Source organism: Protopterus annectens, chromosome 5.part1 (assembly GCF_019279795.1).
Source record: "Protopterus annectens isolate FY-2018-M chromosome 5.part1, PAN1.0, whole genome shotgun sequence".
NCBI lineage: Eukaryota > Metazoa > Chordata > Ceratodontiformes > Protopteridae > Protopterus > Protopterus annectens.
Genome location: NC_056736.1, coordinates 721,158,622 through 721,183,956, shown reverse-complemented (window position 1 = coordinate 721,183,956; position 25,335 = coordinate 721,158,622). Strand labels below are relative to the sequence as shown.

General features: G+C 37.9%; 1 protein-coding gene across 1 annotated transcript in view; it reads left to right on the top strand.

The window, feature by feature from the left end:
* Positions 1–15,664, top strand: part of GDPD4 (glycerophosphodiester phosphodiesterase domain containing 4) — a 1,130,252-nt gene extending 1,114,588 nt beyond the window's left edge. Inside the window, exon 16 of the mRNA XM_044073350.1 lies at positions 14,470–15,664. Coding sequence (XP_043929285.1) covers positions 14,470–14,579 — 110 coding nt within the window. The 3' untranslated portion in view covers positions 14,580–15,664. The remainder of the gene's footprint in view (positions 1–14,469) is intronic.
* The last annotated feature ends 9,671 nt before the right edge of the window (positions 15,665–25,335 follow it).

The following is a 25,335-nucleotide window of genomic DNA, read 5'->3' as shown; positions in this document are numbered from 1 at the left end:
GCGACCCCTAACCGGGAAAAGCTGAAAGACAACAACGATAACAGAAGGGGATACCATAGTCTCAATATTCTTCCTGTGAGGGACAAAACTTTTATGTAGTAATTGTACAATGTTCCTCCTTCTGAAATAGAACAATGATCATTGTAAAGGGTGGGAGGTTTCTGTATTTGCTTAGCATGACTTCTTACATGCAGAAAGAAATATTTTTTATCTATTTGTGCATACAGATTTGTTAGTTTCATATCTAGCTTTTGGCTAAGTGCATTTTGTTCTACAACTAGAAATCTTACTTTTTTCTGTTCCTTATTGGACAAAATTTTTAAAAAATATTTCCAGTAATGTTTTGTCATCAACTTTTTGATTGTTTTTCCACACCATCCAGGGCTTAGTTTTCCTGAGGCATTTCCTCCGTAGCATGTAGGAATTCTTCCATTGTTTGGCAACATTTTCCACACAGTCTGGAAATACAGTCAGTTTACAGATTATGTTTACAACCCATTCTAATAAGTCAGTATTAATTTTGACGTAATCAGCTGAAAAAAATCTTTATATAATTTCCTGTTAAGGTTAACATTCTCTTTAGCAAACAGTATTTCACTGGTGGCACAAAAATAGTCTAAAGTACAAAGTTCTGCACAAATTTCAGTTTTGAGTAACCTAAGGTCTTTTCTAGCCAATACAGTATGTGATGTTTTATTTAGCATAGGGGGCTGATCTGCTGTCTTATCTTAACCAACAATCAAAGCTTGTTCCCATAAAATGTTATCTTTAGAGCTTGGTGAGACAGATATCAACCAGTATGTGTTTTGTTAGTTTAAGCCTCCATTCTGTAAAGCTGTCCTACTTTTAAAGATAATTAAGCATTTAATTTGTACAGTTTTCATTGTCATCCTTTGCTAACTGCAGGGTCTTTTAGAAACCAACAACCTCCAAAATTGCTGACCAGTACCAATGTTAACACTGTAGATAAGAGTTTGTTACTTTAAGAGCTATTCCAGTCCATGAGCATGTGCATATAAGTACTGAGCACGTGCAAGCAAGAGTGCCATTTTGTAGTGAGCAGTCAAGATGTAAGCATGCATGTGTGTAGTAGTCAGTCAGTTAGTTCATTTAATGTTACCGTTCTCCATCCTGATGTGTTTGTTTATAATATACTACTTAAACAAATACCCAGCTTCATCATCTTATTGAAAATACACAAGACGAGTGACATGGTTTCAGAATGGGATGGAAAGCAAAACTTCTTCAAGACCAAGAGGCAAGCAGTTACAGTTGGAGGAATATACAGGAGTGGATCATCCCTGCTCAAGCGACTCGCAAACAAGTCAGACAGATAAATCCAGGTACTAAAACTCGTTTAAATTATTTTTTACTCATCGAATATAAAACGAAGCATTAAAACCATTCAAACCGACTTCTAATTAAACGAAATGTTCAAAACTATGATATATTGATAAAAATACTTGAAATGCTTACAAAAGTGCTTGAAATAACTTAAAATCACATAAAATGCATAAAAAAGAGAAAATGACCATATTTTTTCACTATGTGTTTCTTTTTCATATTAACTAAAGCTATTCGAGATATTCAATGTGTGGAAAGTGTTTGCAAGTTTGTGCAGTATTACAGTACAATTATTTTGCAAAATATGGTCATTTCAAAGAGTCTATGGTACAAGAGCATTTGTTGGCATGGCAGAAGGATTTTCGCAGACTTGTTCCATTTGTATTTGATAGTAATGTTTATGAAAACTGGAGAGTGTTTGAGCAAGAGTATAATAATTTCATACAGGCTTCTTTTCCTGATGAAGATGTACATACAAATGCATTTATTCTGCTTAATTTAGCTAGTCCAGAAGCCACTGAAAGGGAGCGTTCATTTGTCTATGCAGGGGAGGGTGAAGACCGCCATATTGTGGTTCCGGCTGAAACCCGGAAAGACCCCAAGTGCTTAAAACATAAATTTAGAAAAATGTGTAATCCCAAACAAATATTACAATGGAAAGGCACATCTTTTGCACAAGAGATCAAAAGCCTGGTGAAACTTTTGCAGCATATATACCTGATTTGAGAAACAAGACCATGAAGTAAGCCCAGTTATTAGACTAGCAAAGAAAGTTCCGGTAGCCTTGCAAGGCAGAGTCAAAGCTAAGCTAGACAGAATGGTACATCTAGGAGTAATTTGTCTTAGTAGAAGAACCAACTGAATGGGTATTCTCCATGGTGGTACCTCATAAAAAAAGCTCAGATGATATTAGAATATTTATTGATTCAAGAGATTTGAACAAAGCATTAAAACAACCTCATCATCCAATGTACACAGTCGAAGAAGTTGCTGCTCTTATGCCAAATGCCACTATTTTTTCTGTCTTAGATGCAAAAACTTCATTTTGGCAAATTTTACTTGACCGAAAATCTTCATTGCTAACTACTTTCAGTACACCATTTAGCAGGTACAGATTTTTGGGAATGACATTTGGGATAAATTCTGTCAGTGAATTCTTCCAACGTGCAATGGAGCACATTTTTTCTGTATCCATTGGCTATTAAAGTAGACCATATTCTTGTAGGAGGCAATGGTGAAGTCGAACATAACAGAAACCTCAAGAAAGTTCTGGAATGTGCTCATAAAATGAATCTTAAGTTGAAATCTCAGAAATGCAAGTTCAGGCTACAAGAAGTTACTTATGTGAGTCATTTGTTTAGTAGTTCAGGCTTACGACCAGATCCTTCCAAGCAAACTGCAATTTTGCAGTTCTTGAGATGCAAGCTCCAGACAATGTCACATCCTTACAACATTTTCTTGGCATGGTCAACTATTTGGGCAAGTTCATTCCAGATTTGAATGACCTTTCAGCACCACTAAGAGAGCTGACATGCAAAGATGTATCTTAGTCCTGGTCGGAACACCACCAAAGGGCATTTGATGTCCTGAAACAGAGAATTGCCAGTCCACCCACTTTAAGATACTATGATTTTCACAAACCTATAACTCTTTCTTGTGATGCTTCAAAGTTTGGTCTTGGTGCATTCATTCTTCAAGAGAGTAGACCAGTAGCCTATCCATCCAGAATTCTAACTCAAACCAAGATGCAGTATATTCAGATAGAGAAAAAGCTCTTGGCAATTGTGTTTGCATGTTCAAAGTTTCATGATTATATTTATGGCTGACCTATTCAAATTGAGACTGACCGCCAACCTTTGATTACTATTTTGACAAAGCCTAGACACACAGCTCCTGCGAGATTCCAATGCATGTTGTTAAAGCTGCAAAAGTACAATTTTGACTTGGTTTACACAAAATCAATCTTCTTTATCTTGATGATACTTTGTCCAGATCACCCAGAAAAAACAGTGATGAGCATGAAAATGAGAAACCTGATTTTGAAGTCATGGAAGTGAGAAATTTTTCTTCCACACATCTTGATGATCTTAGAACTCACACGGCTTCAGATCGATTTCTCCAGAACTCAACGTCTTTATCAGTTGAGGATGACCGTCAAAACAATCTTGTTTACCACCAGATGTGTAGCAGTATTTTCCTTACAGAGACCAGATTTTGATGGAAGATGGTATCATCATGAAAGGTCCAAAAGGGATTGTTCCAAAATCCTTGCAACAAGAGAATATTAAAATCTTGCACTGTGGCCACCCAGGAACTTATTCTGCCAAAAGAATGGTGAGAGGACTAGTATTTTGGCCGTCTATGTCAAAAGACATTGAGAGAGAACTTTCAGTTTGTTCTGTTTATAATAATACTAAACTGCATCTACAAAAAGAACCACTTCCGCTAAGCCAAATTCCTGACCTGCCTTGGTCGACAGTATCTACAGATATTTTTGAGTGGAATGATCAACATTACTTGGTATTAGTAGACTATTATTCAGACTGGTTCAAGATTGACCTGTTTCCTAACCTGATATCCAGTACTATCTTCGCTAAGTTGAAGAGACACTTTTCTGTCCATGGTAGTCCGCACAAACTCATTTCTGACAATGTTGTACAATTTAATGGTCAGCAGTTCAAAAGATTTGCTGAAACCTGTGACTTTATTCATATTACGAGTAGTCCTGAATACCCTCAGTTAAATGGCTTGGCAGAATGTGCAGTTCAAAGTGCAAAACAGCTGCTGGAAAATCTAAACGTGACAATACTGGTGTTTTCCTAAATCTTCTAAATCTCCTAAATCTCAGAAACTTCTTGGTTCACCTGCCCAGAGGTTAATGTCAAGACAAATCAGAACCACACTACCAGTCACTAAGAATTTGTGGGTTCTAAGTGCCAAAAACAACAAAGCAGTAAAAGCTCAACTCTTAAAAAAATGTTTGTCTCAAAAGTCCTACTATGATCAAACCAGCAAACCTCTTAATCCATTGAAAGAAGGAGAGATGGTGAGGATGCAGACAGCAAAAGGATTTGACCAAATTGGACTTGTGAAACTCTTGTGTGAAGAACCGAGATTGTATATTATGGAGTCACAAGGCATGGAATTCAGGCGGAATTGGAAACATTTATTGCCGGTGTCCGAGCCAGTGTTGCAACATTTTGCTTGTAACAAAAACTCTAATTCTCAGAGTGATTTGTCAATGTTCCTATTCCAGTTCCTATTCCAGAGAGCATTTCATCATCTATTCCTATTCCTGACAGTATCCTTGAAAGTCCTCAAGAAGAACATTCCCCAGTGACTGTCCCTGTTGCTAAACCCAGTTCTAGTTATTACATTACAAGGTCAGGTCATATCTCAAGACCTACTCTCAAATGTACAGCAACCTGGACACGATTCTTATTTGTACATGTTTGTATAACTGCATGCTCATATGATTTCCATTGTTTATTTGTATGACCAACTAGTCAAAGAGGGAGGATGTAGATCAGAGTGTGCCTGTTCCTTTCTTTAAGAGTTATTCCAGTCCACGGGCACGTGCATATAAGTACTGAGCAAGTGCAAGCAAGAGTGCCATTTTGTAGTGAGTAACCAAGGTGTAAGCATGCATGTGTGTAGTAGTCAATCAGTTAGTTAAAGTTTAATGTTACCGTTCTCCATCCTGATGTGTTTGCACATAATAATCCACTTAAACGAACACCCAGCCTCATCGTCTTATTGAATATACACAAGACGAGCGACGAACAGTAATAATTTTATTGAATGTTTACTTTTGCAAAGGAGGTCAGATCTTCACAAACATAAAAATCTACCTGCACCACTTAAGTGTTTTTAACATTTTACCATATTATGATACCCTTGAAATCTTGGCAGAATCACAGGGAAATGTCTGAACCATGTTTCAGTAAACAAGATAACACTGTAGCTTCCAACATAACCCCTCCAATGAGAATATAAGAATTTCTTTTTGAGGCATCTTGCACTCATCATAAAGAGGTATGCTCACTTTTTTCCTAATAAAAAATCTAGGTTTAGCAGGGATTGCTCTAATAACAATGTTGTTGTTTCTGTGATATGCAGAGAAAAGATTTTATTACCTCAATGAGCAAAGTGAAAACAGGCCTTTCCAGAGAAATGTGTTTTTAATAGTAACCATTCCCACAGTGAATGCACTTCATATCACTAACATAAAAAGATGCCTCAGTTCAGTATTTGGGTCGGTGGCCTGATTTCATATCACTAACATATATAGATGCCTCAGTTCAGTTCAGTACTTGGGTCGGTAGCCTGATTTCATATCACTAACATACATAGATGCCTCAGTTCAGTTCTGTATTTGGGTCGGTGGCCTGATTTCATATCACTAACATACATAGATGCCTCAGTTCAGTTCTGTATTTGGGTCGGTGGTCTAATTTCATATCACTAACATACATAGATGCCTCAGTTCAGTTCAGTATTTAGGTCGGTGGCCTGATTTCATATCACTAACATACATAGATGCCTCAGTTCAGTTCAGTATTTGGGTCAGTGGCCTGATTTTATATCACTAGCATACATAGATACCTCACTTCAGTATTTGGGTCGGTGGCCTGATTTCATATTACGACATACATAGATGCCTCATTTCAGTTCGGTATTTAGGTCTGTGGCCTGATTTCTTATCACTAACATACATATATGCTTCAGTTCAGTACTTGGGTCAGTGGCCTGATTTCATATAACAACATACATAGATGCCTCAGCTCAGTTCAGTATTTAGGTCAGTGGCTGATTTAATATCATTAACATACATAGATGCCTCAGTTCAGTTCAGTATTTAGGTTGGTGGCTTGATTTCATATCACGAACATACATAAATGCCTCAATTCAGTTCGGTATTTAGATCGGTGGCCTGATTTCATATCACGAACATACATAGATGCCTCAGTTCAGTTCAGTATTTAGGTCAGTGGGCTGATTTCATATCACTAACATACATACATGCCTCAGTTCAGTTCGGTGTTGAGGTCGAAGCCTGATTTCATATCACTAGCATACATAGATGACTCAGTTCAGTTTGGCATTTAGGTCGGTGGCCTGATTTCATATCACTAACATACATTGATGCCTCAGTTCAGTTCTGTATTTAGTTCTGTGGCATGATTTCATATCACAACATACATAGATGCCTCAGTTCAGTTCAGTATTTAGGCCGGTGGCCTGATTTCATATCACAACATAAACAGATGCCTCAGTTCAGTTCGGTATTTAGGTCGGTGGCCTGATTTCATATCACTAACATACATAGATGCCTCAGTTCAGTTTGGTATTTAGGTCAGAGGCCTATATCACTAACATACATAGATGCCTCAGTTCAGTTCGGTATTTAGGTTGGTGGCCAGATTTCATATCACTGACATCCATATATGCCTCAGTTCAGTTCAGTATTTAGGTCTGTAGCCTGATTTCATATCACAACATACATTGATGCCTCAGTTCAGTATTTAGGTCGGTGGCCTGATATCATATCACTAACATACATGGATGCCTCAGTTCAGTTCGGTATTTAGGTCGGTGGCGTATATAACTAACATACATAGATGCCTCAGTTCAGTTCAGTATTTGGGTCGGTGGCCTGATTTCATATCAAAACATACATAGATTTCTCAGTTCAATTCAGTATTTAGGTCGGTGGCCTGATTTCATATCACTAACATACGTAGATGCCTCAGTTCAGTTCGGTATTTAGGTCGGTGGCCTGATTTCACATCACTAACATACATAGATGCCTCAGTTCAGTATTTAAGTCGGTGACTGATTTCATATCATTAACATACATAGATGCCTCAGTTCAGTTTGGTATTTAGGTCGAAGCCTGATTTCATATCACTAACATACACAGATGCCTCAGTTCAGTTCGGTATTTAGGTCGGTGGCATGATTTCATATCAATAACATACACAGATGCCTCAGTTCAGTTCGGTATTTAGGTCGGTGGCCTGATTTCATATCACTAACATACATAGTTGACTCAGTTCAGTTTGGTATTTAGGTCGGTGGCCTGATTTCATATCACTGACATACACAGATTCCTCAGTTCTATTCAGTATTTAGATCTGTGGCCTGATTTCATATCACAACATACATAGATGCCTCAGTTCAGTATTTAGGTCGGTGGCCTGATTTCATGTCACAACATATATAGATGCCTCAGTTCAGTTTGCTATTTATGTCGGTGGCCTGATTTCATATCACTAACATACATAGATGCCTCAGTTCAGTTTGGTTTTTAGGTCGTTGGCCTATATCAGTAACATACATAGATGCCTCAGTTCAGTTCAGTATTTAGGTTGGTGGCCTGGTTTCATATCACTAACATACATAGATGCCTCAGTTCAGTTCAGTATTTAGGTCTGCCACCTGATTTCATATCACAACATACATAGATGCCTCAGTTCCATTTGGTATTTAGATCGGTGGCCTGATTTCATATCACTAACATACATAGATGCCTCAGTTCAGTTCGGTATTTAGGTCGGTGACTGATTTCATATCACTAACATACATAGATGCCTCAGTTCAGTGCGGTATTTAGGTCGGTGGCTGATTTCATAACATTAACATGCATAGATGCCTCAGTTCAGTTCATTATTTAGGTCGGCGGCCTGATTTCATATCAGTAACATACATAGATGCCTTAGTTCAGTTCGGTATTTAGGTCGGTGGTCTGATTTCATATCACAACATACATAGATGCTTCAGTTCAGTTCGGTATTTAGGTCGGTGGCCTGATTTCATATCACTAACATACACAGAGGCCTCAGTTCAGTTCAGTATTTAGGTCGGTGGCCTATATCACTAATATACACAGCTGCCTCAGTTCAGTTTGGTATTTAGGTCGGTGGCTTGATTTCATATCTCTAACATACATAGATGCCTCAGTTCATTTCGGCAATTAGGTCTGTCGCCTGATTTTGTATCACAACATACATAGATGCCTCAGTTCAGTTCAGTATTTAGGTCGGTGGCCTGATTTCATATCACAACATACATAGATGCCTCAGTTCAGTTTGCTATTTAGGTCGGTGGCCTGATTTCATATCACTAACATACATAGATGCCTCAGTTCAGTTTAGTATTTAGTTCGGTGGCCTATATCACTAACATACATAGATGCCTCAATTTAGTTTGGTATTTAGGTCTGTCACCTGATTTCATATCACAACATACATAGATGCCTCAGTTCAGTTCAGTATTTAGGTCTGTCACCTGATTTCATATCACAACATACATAGATGCCTCAGTTCAGTTCAGTATTTAGGTCAGTGGCCTGATTTCATATCACTAACATACATAGATGCCTCAGTTCAGTTCAGTATTTAGGTCGGCGGCCTGATTTCATATCACTAACATACATAGATGCCTCAGTGCAGTTCGGTATTTAGGTCTGTTGCCTGATTTCATATCACAACATACATAGATGCCTCAGTTCAGTTCAATATTTAGGTTGGTGGCCTGGTTTCATATCACAACATACATAGATGCCTCAGTTCAGTTTGGTATTTAGGGCGGTGGCCTTATTTCATATCGCTAACATACATAGATGCCTCAGTTCAGTTTGGTTTTTAGGTCGGTGGCCTATATCACTAACATACATAGATGCCTCAGTTCAGTTCGGTATTTAGGTCAGTGGCCTGATTTCATATCACTAACATACATAGATGCCTCAGTTCAGTTCAGTATTTAGGTCTGCCACCTGATTTCATATCACAACATACATAGATGCCTCAGTTCAGTTTGGTATTTAGGGCGGTCGCCTGTTTTCATATCACAACATACATAGATGCTTCAGTTTCATTCGGTATTTAGATCGGTGGCCTGATTTCATATCACTAACATACATAGATGCCTCAGTTCAGTTCAGTGGCCTGTTTTCATATCACAACATACATAGATGCCTCAGTTCAGTTTGGTTTTTAGGTCGGTGACCTATATCACTAACATACTTAGATGCCTCAGTTCAGTGCGGTATTTAGGTCGGTGGCTGATTTCATAACATTAACATGCATAGATGCCTCAGTTCAGTTCAGTATTTAGGTCGGCGGCCTGATTTCATATCACTAACATGCATAGATGCCTTAGTTTAGTTTGGTATTTAGGTCGGTGGCCTGATTTCATATCACTAATATAAATAGATGCCTCAGTTCAGTTCAGTGTTTAGGTCGGTGGCCTGATTTTATATCACAACATACATAAATGCTTCAGTTCAGTATTTAGGTCGGCGGCCTGATTTCATATCACTAACATGCATAGATGCCTCAGTTCAGTTCAGTTTAGTTTGGTATTTAGGTCGGTGGCCTGATTTCATATCACTAACATACACAGAGGCCTCAGTTCATTTCAGTATGTAGGTCGGTGGCCTATATCACTAATATACATAGATGCCTCAGTTCAGTTCGGTATTTAGGTCTGTGGCCTGATTTTATATCACAACATACATAGATGCCTCAGTTCAGTATTTAGGTCGGTGGCCTGATTTCATATCACAACATACATAGATGCCTCAGTTCAGTTCAGCAATTAGGTCTGTCGCCTGATTTCATATCACAACATACATAGATGCCTCAGTTCAGTTTGGTATTTAGTTTGGTGGCCTGATTTCATATCACAACATACATAGATGCCTCAGTTTAGTTTGGTATTTAGGTCGGTAGCCTGATTTCGTATCAATAACATACACAGATGCCTCATTTCAGTTCAGTATTTTGGTCGGTGGCCTGATTTCATATCACTAACATACACAGCTGCCTCAGTTCAGTTCGGTATTTAGGTCGGTGGCCTGATTTCATATCACTAACATACACAGCTGCCTCAGTTCAGTTCAGTATTTAGGTTGGTGGCCTGATTTCATATCACAACATACATAGATGCCTCAGTTCAGTTTGCTATTTAGGTTGATGGCCTGATTTCATATTACTAACATACATAGATGCCTCAGTTCAGTTTGGTATTTAGTTTGGTGGCCTATATCACTAACATACATAGATGCCTCAGTTTAGTTCGGTATTTAGGTCTGTCGCCTGATTTCATATCACAACATACATAGATGTCTCAGTTCAGTTCAGTATTTAGGTCTGTCACCTGATTTCATATCACAACATACATAGATGCCTCAGTTCGGTATTTAGGGCAGTGGCCTGATTTCATATCACAACATACATAGATGCCTCAGTTCAGTTTGGTATTTAGGTTGGTGGCCTGATTTCATATCATTCACATACATAGATGCCTCAGTTCAGTTTAGTATTTAGGTCGGCGGCCTGATTTTCATATCACTAACATACTTAGATGCCTCAGTTCAGTTTGGTATTTAGGTCGGTGGCCTGATTTCATATCACTAATATAAATAGATGCCTCAGTTCAGTTCGGTATTTAGGTTGGTGGCCTGATTTCATATCATTAACATACATAGATGACTCAGTTCAGTATTTAGGTCGGTGGCCTGATTTCATATCACTGACATACACAGATGCCTCAGTTCAGTTCGGTATTTAGGTCGGTGGCCTGATTTCATATCTCTAACATACATATATGCCTTAGTTCAGTTCAGTATTTGGGTCAGTGGCCTGATTTCATATCGCTAACATACATAGATGCCTCAGTTCAGTTTTATATCTAGGTCAGTTGTCTGTCTTTACTTTGCCCTGAATGAGCTGAAGAGGATGAGGTATCTGTAAGTATTAATTCAATTCCTCTTTTATTGCACCATTTAATCAACTCTATTTCTTCATCCAAAAAAAGAAAAAAAAACTTGGTGTTTGCTCATATTGTTGCCCCTGTCACTTCTCCAACTATGTAATACATTTAGGGTGTTTAACTTTACAACTGATTTTTTTTAAAACAATAATTTGGCATCCATTTTGGTTGGACACGTCAGCTGATCAATTCTTGGGACTGCATTTCTCAAATCTCTGATCACTTGAGTTCCAGTCACCAGCACCTGCTCGTGGCTAATTTTCCCTACAGTCTCCAGTAGCCACAATAGGCTGTTCTCTTCTCTGGGCCTAATCTGTTATGCGTTATCAGTGCCTGTTATGTCCTCAGCCTCATAGAAAGGGAGGACACTTTCTGTTCTTCTTACAAACGCTATGGTTTTCGTTTTATGCTCATGTAAACAAGTAGAAGAACAAGGGGTTAGGTTAGATTATCATTTTGCAGTGGCCTTTTGCTATTTATATTAATTTCTCTTGCCTCATACTTGGTTCTACAATTTGATTCAAGTGTAATATATTAAATATAAGAGAAATTAAGGTAGGCATCATGTGGCAAGTTATTCAGTATGGAGATTTTAAAACCGTGTAAGATGAAGCACTTTATAAATGATTATAAATATGTAGGAGAAGCTCAAAATGAACATTTTAATTATTACTTAATAAATGTATGTTTTATCTGTTATGTTTTCTTAGTTGTATGATATGACTCTTTATTCACACTGCAGTTTTGTCATAGAAATAACAGTAGGGTTTGTGTTGAGGGATTTGTTATATTACGTTAGTGAGCACTTGTATTAGAAAATGTAAACGATGTTGATATGCTATTATGTGAGAAAGGGCAAAGTTACAAACAGTAAATGACTATCGGTGAGCAGGATAGATAAGAATGGGAAAGGGAGATGAACAAAGAGGACAACTTATGCTGCCCAAATCGATCTCTTCACATGTGGGTTCAACAGAGAAATGACAGCAAAACAGTATGTAAAACATAAAAAAAACTCAGAAACAAAAAAACAAACAAAAAAAAACAAAAACAAAAAAAAAACAAAAGTTAGAAACTTAATTTAGATACTGAGTTTGTATTACAACTGGAAAAGTGGAACCATTTTAGCAACAGAAGAAAGCAATGAGCAAACATAAAAATGTATCTGCAAATGTCAAACACTAACAAGAATTCAAGTTAAAGGAAATGCAGCGGCATGCTAAATAGTCACAACCAGGACTTCTGCTACCCTAGACATCTTCCATTTTGGAGGCAGTTATCGTACAAAGACTGTTGGAATCAAAGGCATGCTGTGGCATAATCTGATAGATGGATGACAGAAACTGTGCCTTCCTTTCACTACATTCAGAAACAAGTACCGGTTAGGCTTAGATGCAGTTTTATATCTGTTAATCACTATAATATAACCACAGTCAAGAAAGTAAACCCATAGAGACTATCACAGCTAAGAAAAATGACAACACAATAGATAAGCCATTTTGAATTTGACCAGTTAATGTAACTTGCTATCCAGTGCTTTTATAGCACTTAAGGACCTACTACATGAGGTCACAACTTGCTGAACTAAGCTCCCTGATTCTGAATGCCATCATCACAATTTTTTATAAGAAGTTAGTGGTGGTATCATGTTTGTGACACTATGGGGGTACCCTCTGCAAAAAGCTTTTTTTTTTTTTTTTTAATGTTTGCATTGGGTTAAATCCTCAGGCGGTTTAACTCAGTGAGTTCAGTCTTCATCAAATTGCACTTTGGAGGCTCATAAGTGGAAGCCCTGTAACACTTTTGATTTGCTTAACAAACATATAGATGTTTTTACTGTTTCAGTGTTTATTTATTTATTTAACATTTGTTAACCGGGAAAGTCTGACTTGGAACAAAGCCAATTTTCAGCAGAGTCCTGGGGAGAAAGGCTCCAGATACATGTCTTTGTAATGTGGGAGGAAACCGGAGCACCCGGAGGAAACCCATACAAATGCAGGGAGGACATGCAGACTCCGCACAGAAAGCACCCCAGCCAAAAATTTAACTGGAGAACCTCTTGCTATGAGGTGACAACACTACCACTGCACCACTGCGCTGTCCAGTTGCAGTCTTGACTTGTGAGATTTCCCACCATGGAGGCCCTTATCCAGCCCGAATACCAGAGAATTTTTCTCCTCCTCTTGAAGCTGGGAAACACCCTGTCCAATGTCACTAAGTGTGGCTATAAGGTTGCCAGCCAGCACCATGACCTTAGTTCTTTCTCGCTATCGGGGTCTGAAGCAGAATGCTATTCAGTGTGTCCGTCAGTCCGCACAATGTCTAAAGCTAAGGACACCATTGGGGAATTTCTCGTGTGTTTTTCTTACTAAACTGACTAATGTCAGAGAAAGTTCTGTCTCCACTGTGACAAACAGATGCCACACCAGGACTTTCATTCTTTTTGTGTGACTTGTTTGGGCCAGAAAAACCACGTTCCTAACTATCATTTCTGTGCTTGCTTCATCAAATTGTACTTTGGAACTGAAAAATAAAAGCCCCGTAAGACTTTTGATTTGTTTGACAAACATATGTATTTATGGGTCAAAGATGTCCATTTTCAGAGGAGGCTCTGGGAGAAAATCTCCACAGTGCAAAATATATCAGTTAAAGATTACAAAGTTGAAGTACAAAAAATTACAATGCCAGTTACAAGGAAATTACAATGAAAGTTACAGAGAAATTACAAAGAAGTTACAAGCAATAAGTATATACAAGTTGTTGAGAAGACCAGAATGAGTTTATGATGTCAGCATTAGGACAATCTTAACCAATCAGCATGAAGTACCTACATAACTTATTAGGTTTATGAACTCACTGTAGAGTAGTTTTGTCTTACACAAAGACAATGATGATGAGAAAATAGGTAGTGATATAAGTGCTAGGGGGGTTTGCTGCAAGTACACTTCCAGCATGAAGAAAGATAATTATGTAGGGAAGTTCTGAAATGGGAAGGATTTTGAGTTGTTGTGATGGATAGAGGTAAAGCGTTCCAGTTTTTGGCTGTTGAGAATGAGTAAAGAAGCTGGCCAAGTGGGAGGTTAGGTTTGTGGACCTGTAAGACGGTTTGGTCTCCTGATCTAAGGGGTCTGCTTGGGAGGTAGTAGTTGAATGCTGAGTTCAGAGGAGGACAATATTGGGGTTTGAAGATAATTTTGTGATTTGTGGTTAGCTGTAAGTAAGTAACAATAGTTCTTGTTTATGCATGAAGTAGAAGTGATTACTTTAATTTTAGAATGCATCACAATTTTACTGCAGCTATTAATCATGTTCTTTCTTTTTTATTTGTTTCTTTTTTGTTTGTTTTAGAGCTTAATGATGTGAGTTCAGTTTCGGGAGAGACTAACCCTTACCATATCAGTTCGCCCACTTCAGATGATCTGCCTACAATATGTGAGGTCTCAGAGTGCACGGAATAACTGAAAATGGAAAGTTAAAGTAAAATGGAGGGAAAAATGATGATAGAATGTATTCAAGAATTTACATTAAAATGGTGTCCATTTGCAACAGACTGGGCACAGGCCTCTCTCCAGATATGAATAGAGACTGATCAGAACAGTGTTAATTGGGATGCCTGTTGTGCAGGCTGAAAGTATCAGAGGAGCTGGTTGCCTTGAAAGTGAATATTATTTAATGGTTCTACTGATAATGGATGCCAAAATTGTATTGTATTAATGGTTCTACTGATAATGGATGCTGAAGTTATATGGGATTAATGGTTCTACTGATAATGGATGCCGAGATTGTATGGGATTAATAGTTCTACTGATAATGGATGCTAAAGTTATATGGGATTAATGGTTCTACTGGTAATGGATGCTGAAGTTATATGGGATTAATGGTTCTACTGATAATGGATGCTGAAGTTATATGGGATTAATGGTTCTACTGATAATGGATGCTGAAGTTATATGGGATTAATGGTTCTACTGATAACAGGATGCCGGACACTACATGGGAAGTGGGTGGGTTACTACTGATTAGGTATACAAGCACAGTTTGCTTTTGTTTGGATCACTTACATTATCTTTTCATCTTTTCATTACATTTTAGAAAAATAGGAACTGAAAATGTAATTTTGGAAATACAGCTTTGTTCAGTCACTCTATGAAATTCTTGAGAAGTTATAAAATATGTAATGGCGGCAGACAAAAGAATATAAATGGGGGTAGAGTGGGGTTCAGGCTGCTGTCTGAATTCAGCATATAGTTCTGATATGTCACTGTATAATTTGCTGTCACACTTTTATGTTGTGTTGTAACCCATTCCATTATAAATATCTGATACACTGTATTGATAACACACTAGCATAGTGCTAAGATCTCTCAGTTCCAGAGTTCACTGTTGACTTTTAGTCTCCCTGCCTCTGTGGCGATTGCTTTTTCTTATCTCTGTGTGTTTTTTCTGTGGGTACTCAAGTCATATCCTTTATAATTATTGTAACCCATGTTTGAATTCAGACATAAAGCAATTTCACAAATTAAACATGATTATTAAGAGCAAATAGTTATGTACCTCATTTGTACAATTAACGTAGACAAAAGAGTGTTAAATGCAAAACCATGAACTACTGAGTAATAAAACATGCAGTAGGATTTAAAATAACTGAAATTGGTGCACTAAAACATTCAAGGATTGTAGAATCTGTATAAAAAGAAAAGCATCAGAAAAGTCACATTTAGTATGGTGAAACGAGATGGGGTTAATGCTCGTATTTTGATATGATTTTACAACAGTAACATTTGAATAATGTACCCCCTTACCTTCAGCAAGTTTGGAAATGAACACGGAAAATTTTCAGCTTGTATTTTCCTTGACAGTGAAAGTGCGTATGGACTAGTCAACTTACCTGGTTACCAAATGAAAAGTTAATAAATTGTAGGGATTATGAAACAAAAATATCTGTTTTTGTAAAACATTTATTTACTTAAAAGCATTCCTAGAGATGGTGAAAATTCAGAATTGGTCAAGCAACTGGCTGTGGAAAGACGTCAAAGCACATTTTGCAGTTTCTGTTTATTTCTGTTTTGTTTAGATGAACTAAATCACTGCAGAAGAGGAAGACTGTTACAAATCTTATAAAAAAGGCACCAAGTGCTATCCCGAAACACGGTCTTTTATTTGCACAAAACTGTCATTGACAATTTATCTAAAAGCTAGATGTATTGAATGTTTTAATAAGTGAGACGAAAGCACTGAGATAAAAGAGAATTTAATAAACAATATAGTATAATGAAATGTTACACGTGTAAAGGTGAACCATTTATTAAGTAACTTGTTTTATACTAGGTGGCTGCTTAATTTTAGTTTCTGCACAATCAACCTGAAATCTGTCTGTCTACAGTGAGCTGTTGAATATCTGCTTTAGTATTCCTGTTTAAATGTTAAAAATGTTACAGGTTTTAAGTATCCAAGCTTGTAAGCGGTCAGTTCTGAAACACCCGTGCAGCATTAATAACAAGCTAGACGTGCAATCTGCATTTATCGGCATGCAGTTTAGCCTTTTGCCTCTGGCCATTCTATTATCACTTTCTTTTATGACCGGCAGAAGATGTAACTAGTTGCAAAATATTATAAGGAACCCGAATGCATTTTCAAAACTTATTACATCTCAGTGCCTTTTTACTGCAATATTTTTATTTCCCACATGCAGCTAATATATTTTTTAAGAGATTGTGAGAAACCTCCAACAATATGTAGGTAAAGTGTACAGGGATGATGCCTGTTCTATAATTTAAACATTGACATTTCTCAGACACTGTTCCAAAGTTTTGGCAATGTATTTTTACTGTAATTCATGTTTTTATTTGCAGCTGATTAAAGCTAAAAGTACTAAAATCCCTTTATGTGAGTTCACAATCTGTTTTGCTGGGACCACGCTTGCTTTAGTTGACAGCAGTGGTGGGATAATATGAAACAGGGAATCCCGTTAGAGTAGATTTTATTGCTTCATATGGCTATGGGTTACATTGCATTATAGGGTATACTAAATGTGGTGCTACATCTGTTGTCTGTCAAAACACAGAATTGTGTCTTACCTTCCAAAATGTTGTTTGACTGTCCCATTTAAAACATTTATCCAGTTATTTTGCAACTGCTTTGGATGCACAGACTGATAGAATATAAGAATGTACATGAATTGTGCTAAAAATCTGCAGCTCTTGAAGAGACCACAGAGACCGTCTGCAGTCTCGTCTATTTTCACTGTCCTTTTAGGTACATTTAGAGCAGCTTCTCAGGCTCTTGACTCTCAGTCTCCAGCCACTAGGAAGCCAGACATTGTGGTGAGAACAATGCAGAGGTTTTTCAAGCACAATGTAATAACAAGCGTGAGGGTTGTGGATCCACTTTATTTATCAGAAGAAAACAACATACAATATGAGTTGAGATCAACAAATCCCAGCCACATTTTACTGCGCAGCCTGTCCTAAAGAACTACATGTAGGACACATATTCATTGAGAAAGCCGTATCTACACTCTGGGATAGGCCACAATAGCAGATGGAGGCTGAAGGAATCGAACCGTGGACTACAGGAACCAAATCATTAGCAGCTCATAGCCTTACTCTGGCTTTGTCTGGCAGTTTTAAGGAACTGATAATGAGCTGTTTTCTGTTGTCCAGAGGTGCAAGGTTTGATTCCGTCAGCCTTGATTGCCTAACTGTGTGACTGAGCAAGTCACTTAACTAGACACTCCTCCTGAGCTGAGTGTGAAAAAGGTCTATGGAGATCACTGCTGTACCCTGAATAATAAAAATAAATAAATAATCCATACTGCTCAACTTCTTTGGTTGAGAATTCTGGACAAAACAAAAAATAATGGAGAAACAAAGGCTCAGAATCAGGGACATTTGCAATATGACTCCACTTGAGTTAAAAAAGTTAATAGAACAGCAGGTGTTTGCATCAACATGCATTTCAGAACAAAAAGAAGACTGAAAGTGTAATGCTAGGCATTAACTGTCTGTACTCCGTGATGTATGATCAAAGTTCAAATCCGACAAGGGGAAGGGCAAGCAAATGTGGGGAAAGTAGGGACATTTTGCACTTTCAATGAGATTTGAGAGATGTGCCTTATTCCTCTCCACTATCTACCAGATTTCTGATGAGTTTCTGCACCAGCCTTGATAGGTGACTTTCTTTGGGTCCAGATTTTCTTTTTCTAGAGTCAGGATTCTGTATTAATCAAAACATACACTCAAAAAACTGTAAAGATTTATTCTGCCTTTAAAAAGCAAAAATGCTACTTTTACAGTCAGATATTTGCTGGATAGTGAGGTACATTAATCTGAATGACATGGTTTCCATTGAGAAGCATCCTCCCTCACCTTTGGCCTTGCTTTTACACAGTGTGTACAGCTGCTGCATCCCCCATTCCTATATTGTTAGCAATTTTTCACTGGTGAGACTGTCTACTGTCTTCTTAGAATATATTGTGAATGTTTTGTTTTTTACCCCTCATCTTCCTGAGGTATTCCATTCTGCCCCATCTAGAGTACTATTATGTGCACCTGGTTCCTGTTCCACTCTAGTTGATTTGGATACTTTAAATTTTCCATAGGTGTGTGTATGCGTGTGAGTAGTATGAAAGAACAACCATGGCGGGGCTTGCCACCCAGTGGTGAGTACCCTGGCTTTAGATGATTATCACTATTGAAATGACACCCTGACTCCATGTGCAAAAATGGCAAAAGGGGTTGTGGATGGATGTGTGGATGTGTCATGTTATATTCAAGACTCTCTGCCTGGGTTGAACACATAGAAAAGCTAGAATGCACAAATACAATTAACCTCAAAATTGCAGTTAACAACAGCGGTACATATGAAAAATATATCACGCCACTCCTTCACGTTTGCAGTACACCATCGCTCAACCAAAAACCCAATCTCTGAAAAGGAGTAAGACAATTACATGGGTAAATAAATCCTAGCTTACCGAGATTGGGGTCAAAGCCTCAAGAGACCACTACACCATAAGCTTTGTATAAAGGTATGAGCCTGATGTGATTTCTAACTATTAAATACTGCTGTGACCTTAAAGTGTTGTCAGGCACAACTGAATATACAACACGTGTAGGCTGAATAAAGTGCTTGTAGCACAATATCTGTCACTACTGTTGCAAGTAACTGGCAGGGCATCTCATCAAAATTCTGCTACCACACTTCTAACCAAACCTGCCAGCTTTGCTGACCTCGGTTCTTTCAAGGATCATTATAAGAAGACAAAACTCTTTTTTGTTAACTTATACTCCATTTACAGTGCTTATCTTAGTAATTTAGATCAGGGATTTCCATCGTGTTCCATTACTCAGCTAACCCTTCTTGGCTTAATGGCTTCATTGTTCCATGTTCAGTCATCATGCTGAAATAAGAATAGATGGACAGCAAATGCACATTCCAAGATGTACAAACTCAATAAAGTCACTTATTTTCCTATGTTAAAAGCCAAAGACATGTTTAATTTTCTCTTTTCCTTCTCCTGACTTGTGCAGTCAGGACTTGTGTTGCATCCAACAAAATAATCACTGTAGTGGGGACTGTCAGCATTCCCATCTCACTGACTTCTGTATGCATCACCTTTTTCTGTCACCTCACTACACACACACACACACACACACACACACACACACACACACACACACACACACACACACACACACACACACGTACACATTCACGCATCTCTAGCTATAATTAGAATGTAAAGATTTACATCGATTTTAGCCGAATTGGTCAAGGTTATATATGTAGTTGTGTATACATAAAATGACTGCACAAAGGTACCTTGAAATTTAAGGGTTAAATTGAGCTTTTCTTTTGAACATAATAAAAATAACTAGAGTTCAAGCGGCCTCAGTGTTTTGCATCAGAAGTAGTACACAGGATGTTAAATCTGCTTGGTTAACAGACATACTGTTCAGCTGCCCAGCCATGCAAGTTTAATGTAAAGACATGCAATGGAATGATACACTGAGACTAAGCCCAGTGTACCACAGTGTCAGATTGCAACTACTGCAGCCTATCCAAGTGGGCATCTTGCTGTGCTATGTGGGAAACATTTTCCATTTGGACTGAGGTGACAGGCTGCCAAGTGCACACACTCCGCAGGTAAAACAAATAGTGAAATGATGATCCAACAGGGCTAAAGACTGAATATTAACCATTACCTTCTAAACTGCCCTCTAACACAAAGAAGATGAGATGGTGCACAAGAACAGTGTCTATACTGCAGTTGTAGCAGACAGGTATCACGTATCATAGTATTTCTACTGGCGTCATCCATATATAAATCTCATATGGTGTTTGGTTGGACTATGTACATTGGCACTGCTTAATAAAGATTGTGTTACAGTGAACATGGTATTATGGGACATGCAGACATAAACTGATAAGGTAATGCATGCTACTGTAGAACATGTAGGTATGACACTGGTAAGGCAATGCATGCTACTATGGGACACGTAGACATAATACTGGTATGCTGCTATGGGACACGTCAACATAATGTTGATAAGACAGTGTAGGTTGATATTTCACCCATACACACTTGTCTCTAGAGGATAGCTGCTAGGGGCCTGCACTGCATTGTGTAAAAGGCTAGCCTGGCCATCCGTAGTATGGACATTAAGTTGGGTGGCCTGGAAAGTGCAGCACTGGCACTGCTCAAAAGTGCTGTGGGGATCAGACTTGAACACCGACACCTTGTTGTCACCTGCTTTTATCAGTTCCGGTCACTATGGGCACACACACTGAGTGCAGTGCACCTGTGTTCTGCAGGTGTCCAAAATTCCTGCCATCTTTGTGCAGATTGTGCGCTACACAATGTTTGGTTCATTATGTGACTGGCATTTAAGAATGAGGTACACAATTAATGACGACCGCATTCTTATTCACCTCTTACCTTGCTCTTACATGTTACTTATGCATTTTCGTATTACTTTTGACCAAGCTTGGCCTTCCTTCATAATCCTGTTATATGATTGGCTAACATGTATCTTTGCCAAATGGACTGCCACTTGATTCATGGCTGTCAGCACTGTGCTGCAAGGCTTGCTACAATCATGAATCCACTGTTAATGCTGTTTTGTCCTCTTCTGACCAATAAGTAAAATGGCAGCACATTTCAACCTGTATTTCTTTTCCACATAGTTGCCAGTACAGGCTAAGACTGAGTGCCTTTGGATGTATGTAGGTGAGTGTCACCTAGCTATAGGGCTCTTCAAATCATCCCTCTTAACCACTTAAAAATGAATTAAGTAAGTCAATAAGTAAGCAAATAACTAAATAACTAAGTCTTGTCACTGGTAGTTGCCAAGCTCTGTATATCAGGACTGCAGTACACCATGGTCCATCCCTTTTAGAGCTGCATATTGTTTGCTATGCAGGCAGTGAGGCTTATTTGCAAATGTATTTTGCAGCCCAAATTACAGACTGTACAGTGACATATACCTACAACTGCCAGCTTCAAATGTGTTCATGCATTGTAAATACCTGTGCACTATGTATTATAAGTGTAGTTTGGCCCTCTGTAGTGCCTTTTGTGTCTGTATGTATTACCCCTAGACTTTTTGCAGAGCTCTTAACTGGTAGTTAGTTCAAGTTATGTGTTTTTTTTTTGTGGATGTCACCAGCTTACAGATAGACAAAATAATCTAAACCATATATAACTGCCATGTAACAATTTATAAAAGAGCAGCTGTGCCACACATACATACACACTAGTGGTTTCCAACTTGGAGGAAAACAGCATTTTAGAAACTGAAAATCAGCCTCGAGGTGATGCACGTTTGCTTTGTACAGTTTCTGTGCATTATTTTCCTGAACTAACAGCAATGACTTAATTCAGTTATTGCTGAAAGGGAATTATTTACTTTGTAACTGTTCCAAGTTTCCTTCTTCATGAATCATGTGTCAATGCTACAAACAATAGAAACAATTAGGATTGCCAACCTAAAAACAAAAAAACAAAAAACAAATGGAGATCAGTAAAACTCAGAAGATGATTATAAAGAGATAGCAGATATAAGGGAACAAAGTCTACCATATGGAAAAGTGTGTATGAGGAATGTCTGGTTAAAAATATATATTTTCTGACCTCCATTTGCTTTTTCATCATTTATAAAAGGGCATGACTAATCTCGTATAAAACTCTTTTTCATATATGTCTAATCAAATTTATTGGCTTTGATTCTGTCATCTCTTTTCAGCCTTTTCCATCATCGTCAATAGCTGTTTGCAATTTCATGCATAACAGTTAATGAATTTTATGCATTACTGCACCTCGGCGTTTGTAAAAATCTACTGCCAATCATTAGCGGACCGGAGTTCCGCTGTGGCGACCCCTAACCGGGAAAAAGCTGAAAGACAAACAACAACAACTGTTTATGAAGTAATGTGTTTAATCAGGTCTATTGTTTTTATGTTGTATTAATTATGCTCTAATACTGGATCCAAATGAGTAGTAAATAAGGGTTATCCTTTAATTCTGAAGATTGCTTATGTAGCTAGCTTGTTGTAGTCATTTATTTTCATAGTTGGTTATTTCTGCATCTTCTTGTAGGTTCATTTCTTGAATATATAACCTCAGGCTTTGTGCAAGCAGTTTATGTACTACTGTATCTTCTTAAATTGATAACTAGTCTGAGAAAGGTAAAACTGTGAACAACTGCTTAAAATGTTTTTCCTTTTCTGGTCTAGATGTGATTGTAACTTTCACAAAATACTGCTTGTTTAAAACTCTGTCAAGTATGTGATGCCACTTAAGTGTGCACTCTGTGAGACTGATGTTTTTTTCTAAGAAATTTCAAAATGATCACTCTCTCTGCTGTTTTATTTTTTATTACCCAGACAGTATATATATATATATATATATATATATATATATATATATATATATATGTATGTCAGAAAGGACTATACTAACCAATTCTCAGCTCCTCGCCTTTATGTACTCATTGTTACTATCTTAAAATTGCTATTTTATGTAAGGCTGCATAAAAAAAGGTCAACTGTAAATGTTTTTTTTTTTTTCGGACAACTGCAAATGTTTTTTTTCGGACAACTGTAAATGTTTTTTTTTTTTCAGACAACTGTAAATGTTTTTGACAAATTTCTATTGCTTTTAAATTTATGTTGAATGTTCACCCGTTTACACTGTTAATGATTTTAAAACAAATTATTTTACAATGCACCTTGTTTTCAGCTTAAATACTATAAGGGAAAAAAGTTGTGTACAAGTTATACTGAACTTGACTTTACTTATAGTATGTTTAAAATGTTATTGTTTCTTAATGTATTATTTGATTTAAACTCTTGTGATCATCTTATAAATAACAGTAAACAGTGTTATACAACATTTTGTATCTGCTGCGGTTGTAATAGTTTTGCCAACACTCACATCTGGCTTCTGGCACATAATGTATCTTGTAGTCCACCTTTCCTTCTCCAACACTAATTACCATTAGTAAAATATGCAAAGCCTCTGTTAATATAAGCATGTGAAGCTGGGTGCAGAAAGCAAAGCACAGTACTGGTGACCATTACAGAAAATTATACTTAACTGTTAAAAGACTGCAAACTTTTCTTGTCTCACTTCTGAGAGAACAAAATAGTACATGGTGCGGAATGCTTCAGTTGAAAATGCAACACTTTAAAAGATTACGTGCTGCTGGTATAATAACGGAAACTTAATTGCGCATGTATTTTGAACTTTTGACCTGGTGCTTAACACTCTGTAAGAATTCTTGAATGTATACATTTTTTGACTTTAGTATTCATTTTGACTTGTTCTATATTTGTACCTTATCTGTTAGCTGATATCATGCCATAAGGGTAGCTGTACAAGAAATGCTGCATTATGACAAGTTAAAAAATGACAACTAAACTACAAGTGTGACTGAATGAATGAATGAATGCAGAACAGTGATGTCCTTCTCATTACACTCTCCCAAAAAAAAGTAACGGAGACAGGTAATACATTATTAGCATGTGACGGATTTAAAACAAAAGTCAGCGCACAATTCCCTTCACAGGAAAATGGAAGAGTCAGAGTTGTTGAAAAACATATCCGTTATAACTGTGGGTGACAGCAGAAAAAAACATTTCTTGTAGGGAGCGAGCCCCCAGACCATGCTCATATGAGGAGGGCTTCACTACAATCCTTTATTCATACATATAAACTCCAAGGTTGTGCAAACATGGGGAACAGAGAAAGTGAAGCAATGGCTTGCATAACTACAATCACAATATAGCTTATTAATGTAAACTGTAAGAGAACTGGTGAATTTGAGGAGTTGGGATTAGGGAGATTCCATTTACTAAGTTACCAGTCATTGAAAGGTAGATCTGTTTCATGTGATATTAGCTTAACATTTTCTTAATGTAATTTTTGGAGTGTGCATTTGTGCAGAAGATTTCATGAGATGTTCTTCGCGTTTCACTGCTGCAGTCATTACATTTGGGTTATCTGCTTGCAGTAGCCCTCAGTCAGCCTGATTAACAAAGTCTTGTGTCCAGCGTCGGTTGTTGTTCCTTCTTCCATGACGTCAGGTCGTCAGGGGTATATAACATGCAGCCGACACCATTAACCCAGTCTTTCTTGCCGTGCGGTGCCTGAAGCAGAAGCAGTTCATAAGTGCCAGATGGCCGACTCCTGAAATTTTCGTTTTAGAGTTTCAGAACTGAAGTCTTCAACTAAAGCTAAGTACCCCATTGGGGAAACTTTTTCTTGCTCCTTACCGATGTCAACTGGACAAATTTTGCACAAGGATTCCCCACAAGCAAGCTTGGAAAATGAATGTTCTATCCTTCAGCTGGAAAAACCTGTCAGCTTATGCCTTTCCTCCTCTGCCTCTGCTCTCCAAGGTACTACTAAAGATCAAACAGGACAAGCCAAGGAACATTTTAATTGCACCAGACTGGCCTCGCCAACACTGGTACCCACTCTTGCGCAGTGTGTCATGCTTGGCTCCATGGCACCTGCCTCAGACTCCTTCCCTGTTGTCACAGCAGGAGAACCAGATTTTGCACCCTCAGCTGCAAACCCTGAACTTAGCAGCCTGGCTAATTACCTAATCTCCCCTTTACCATCCCTCAATAAGTCAGTGATGGATATCATTTTAGAGGCAAGGAGGCCTAGTACTAGAAAATCTTTTGCTGCACAATGGAAAAGATTCT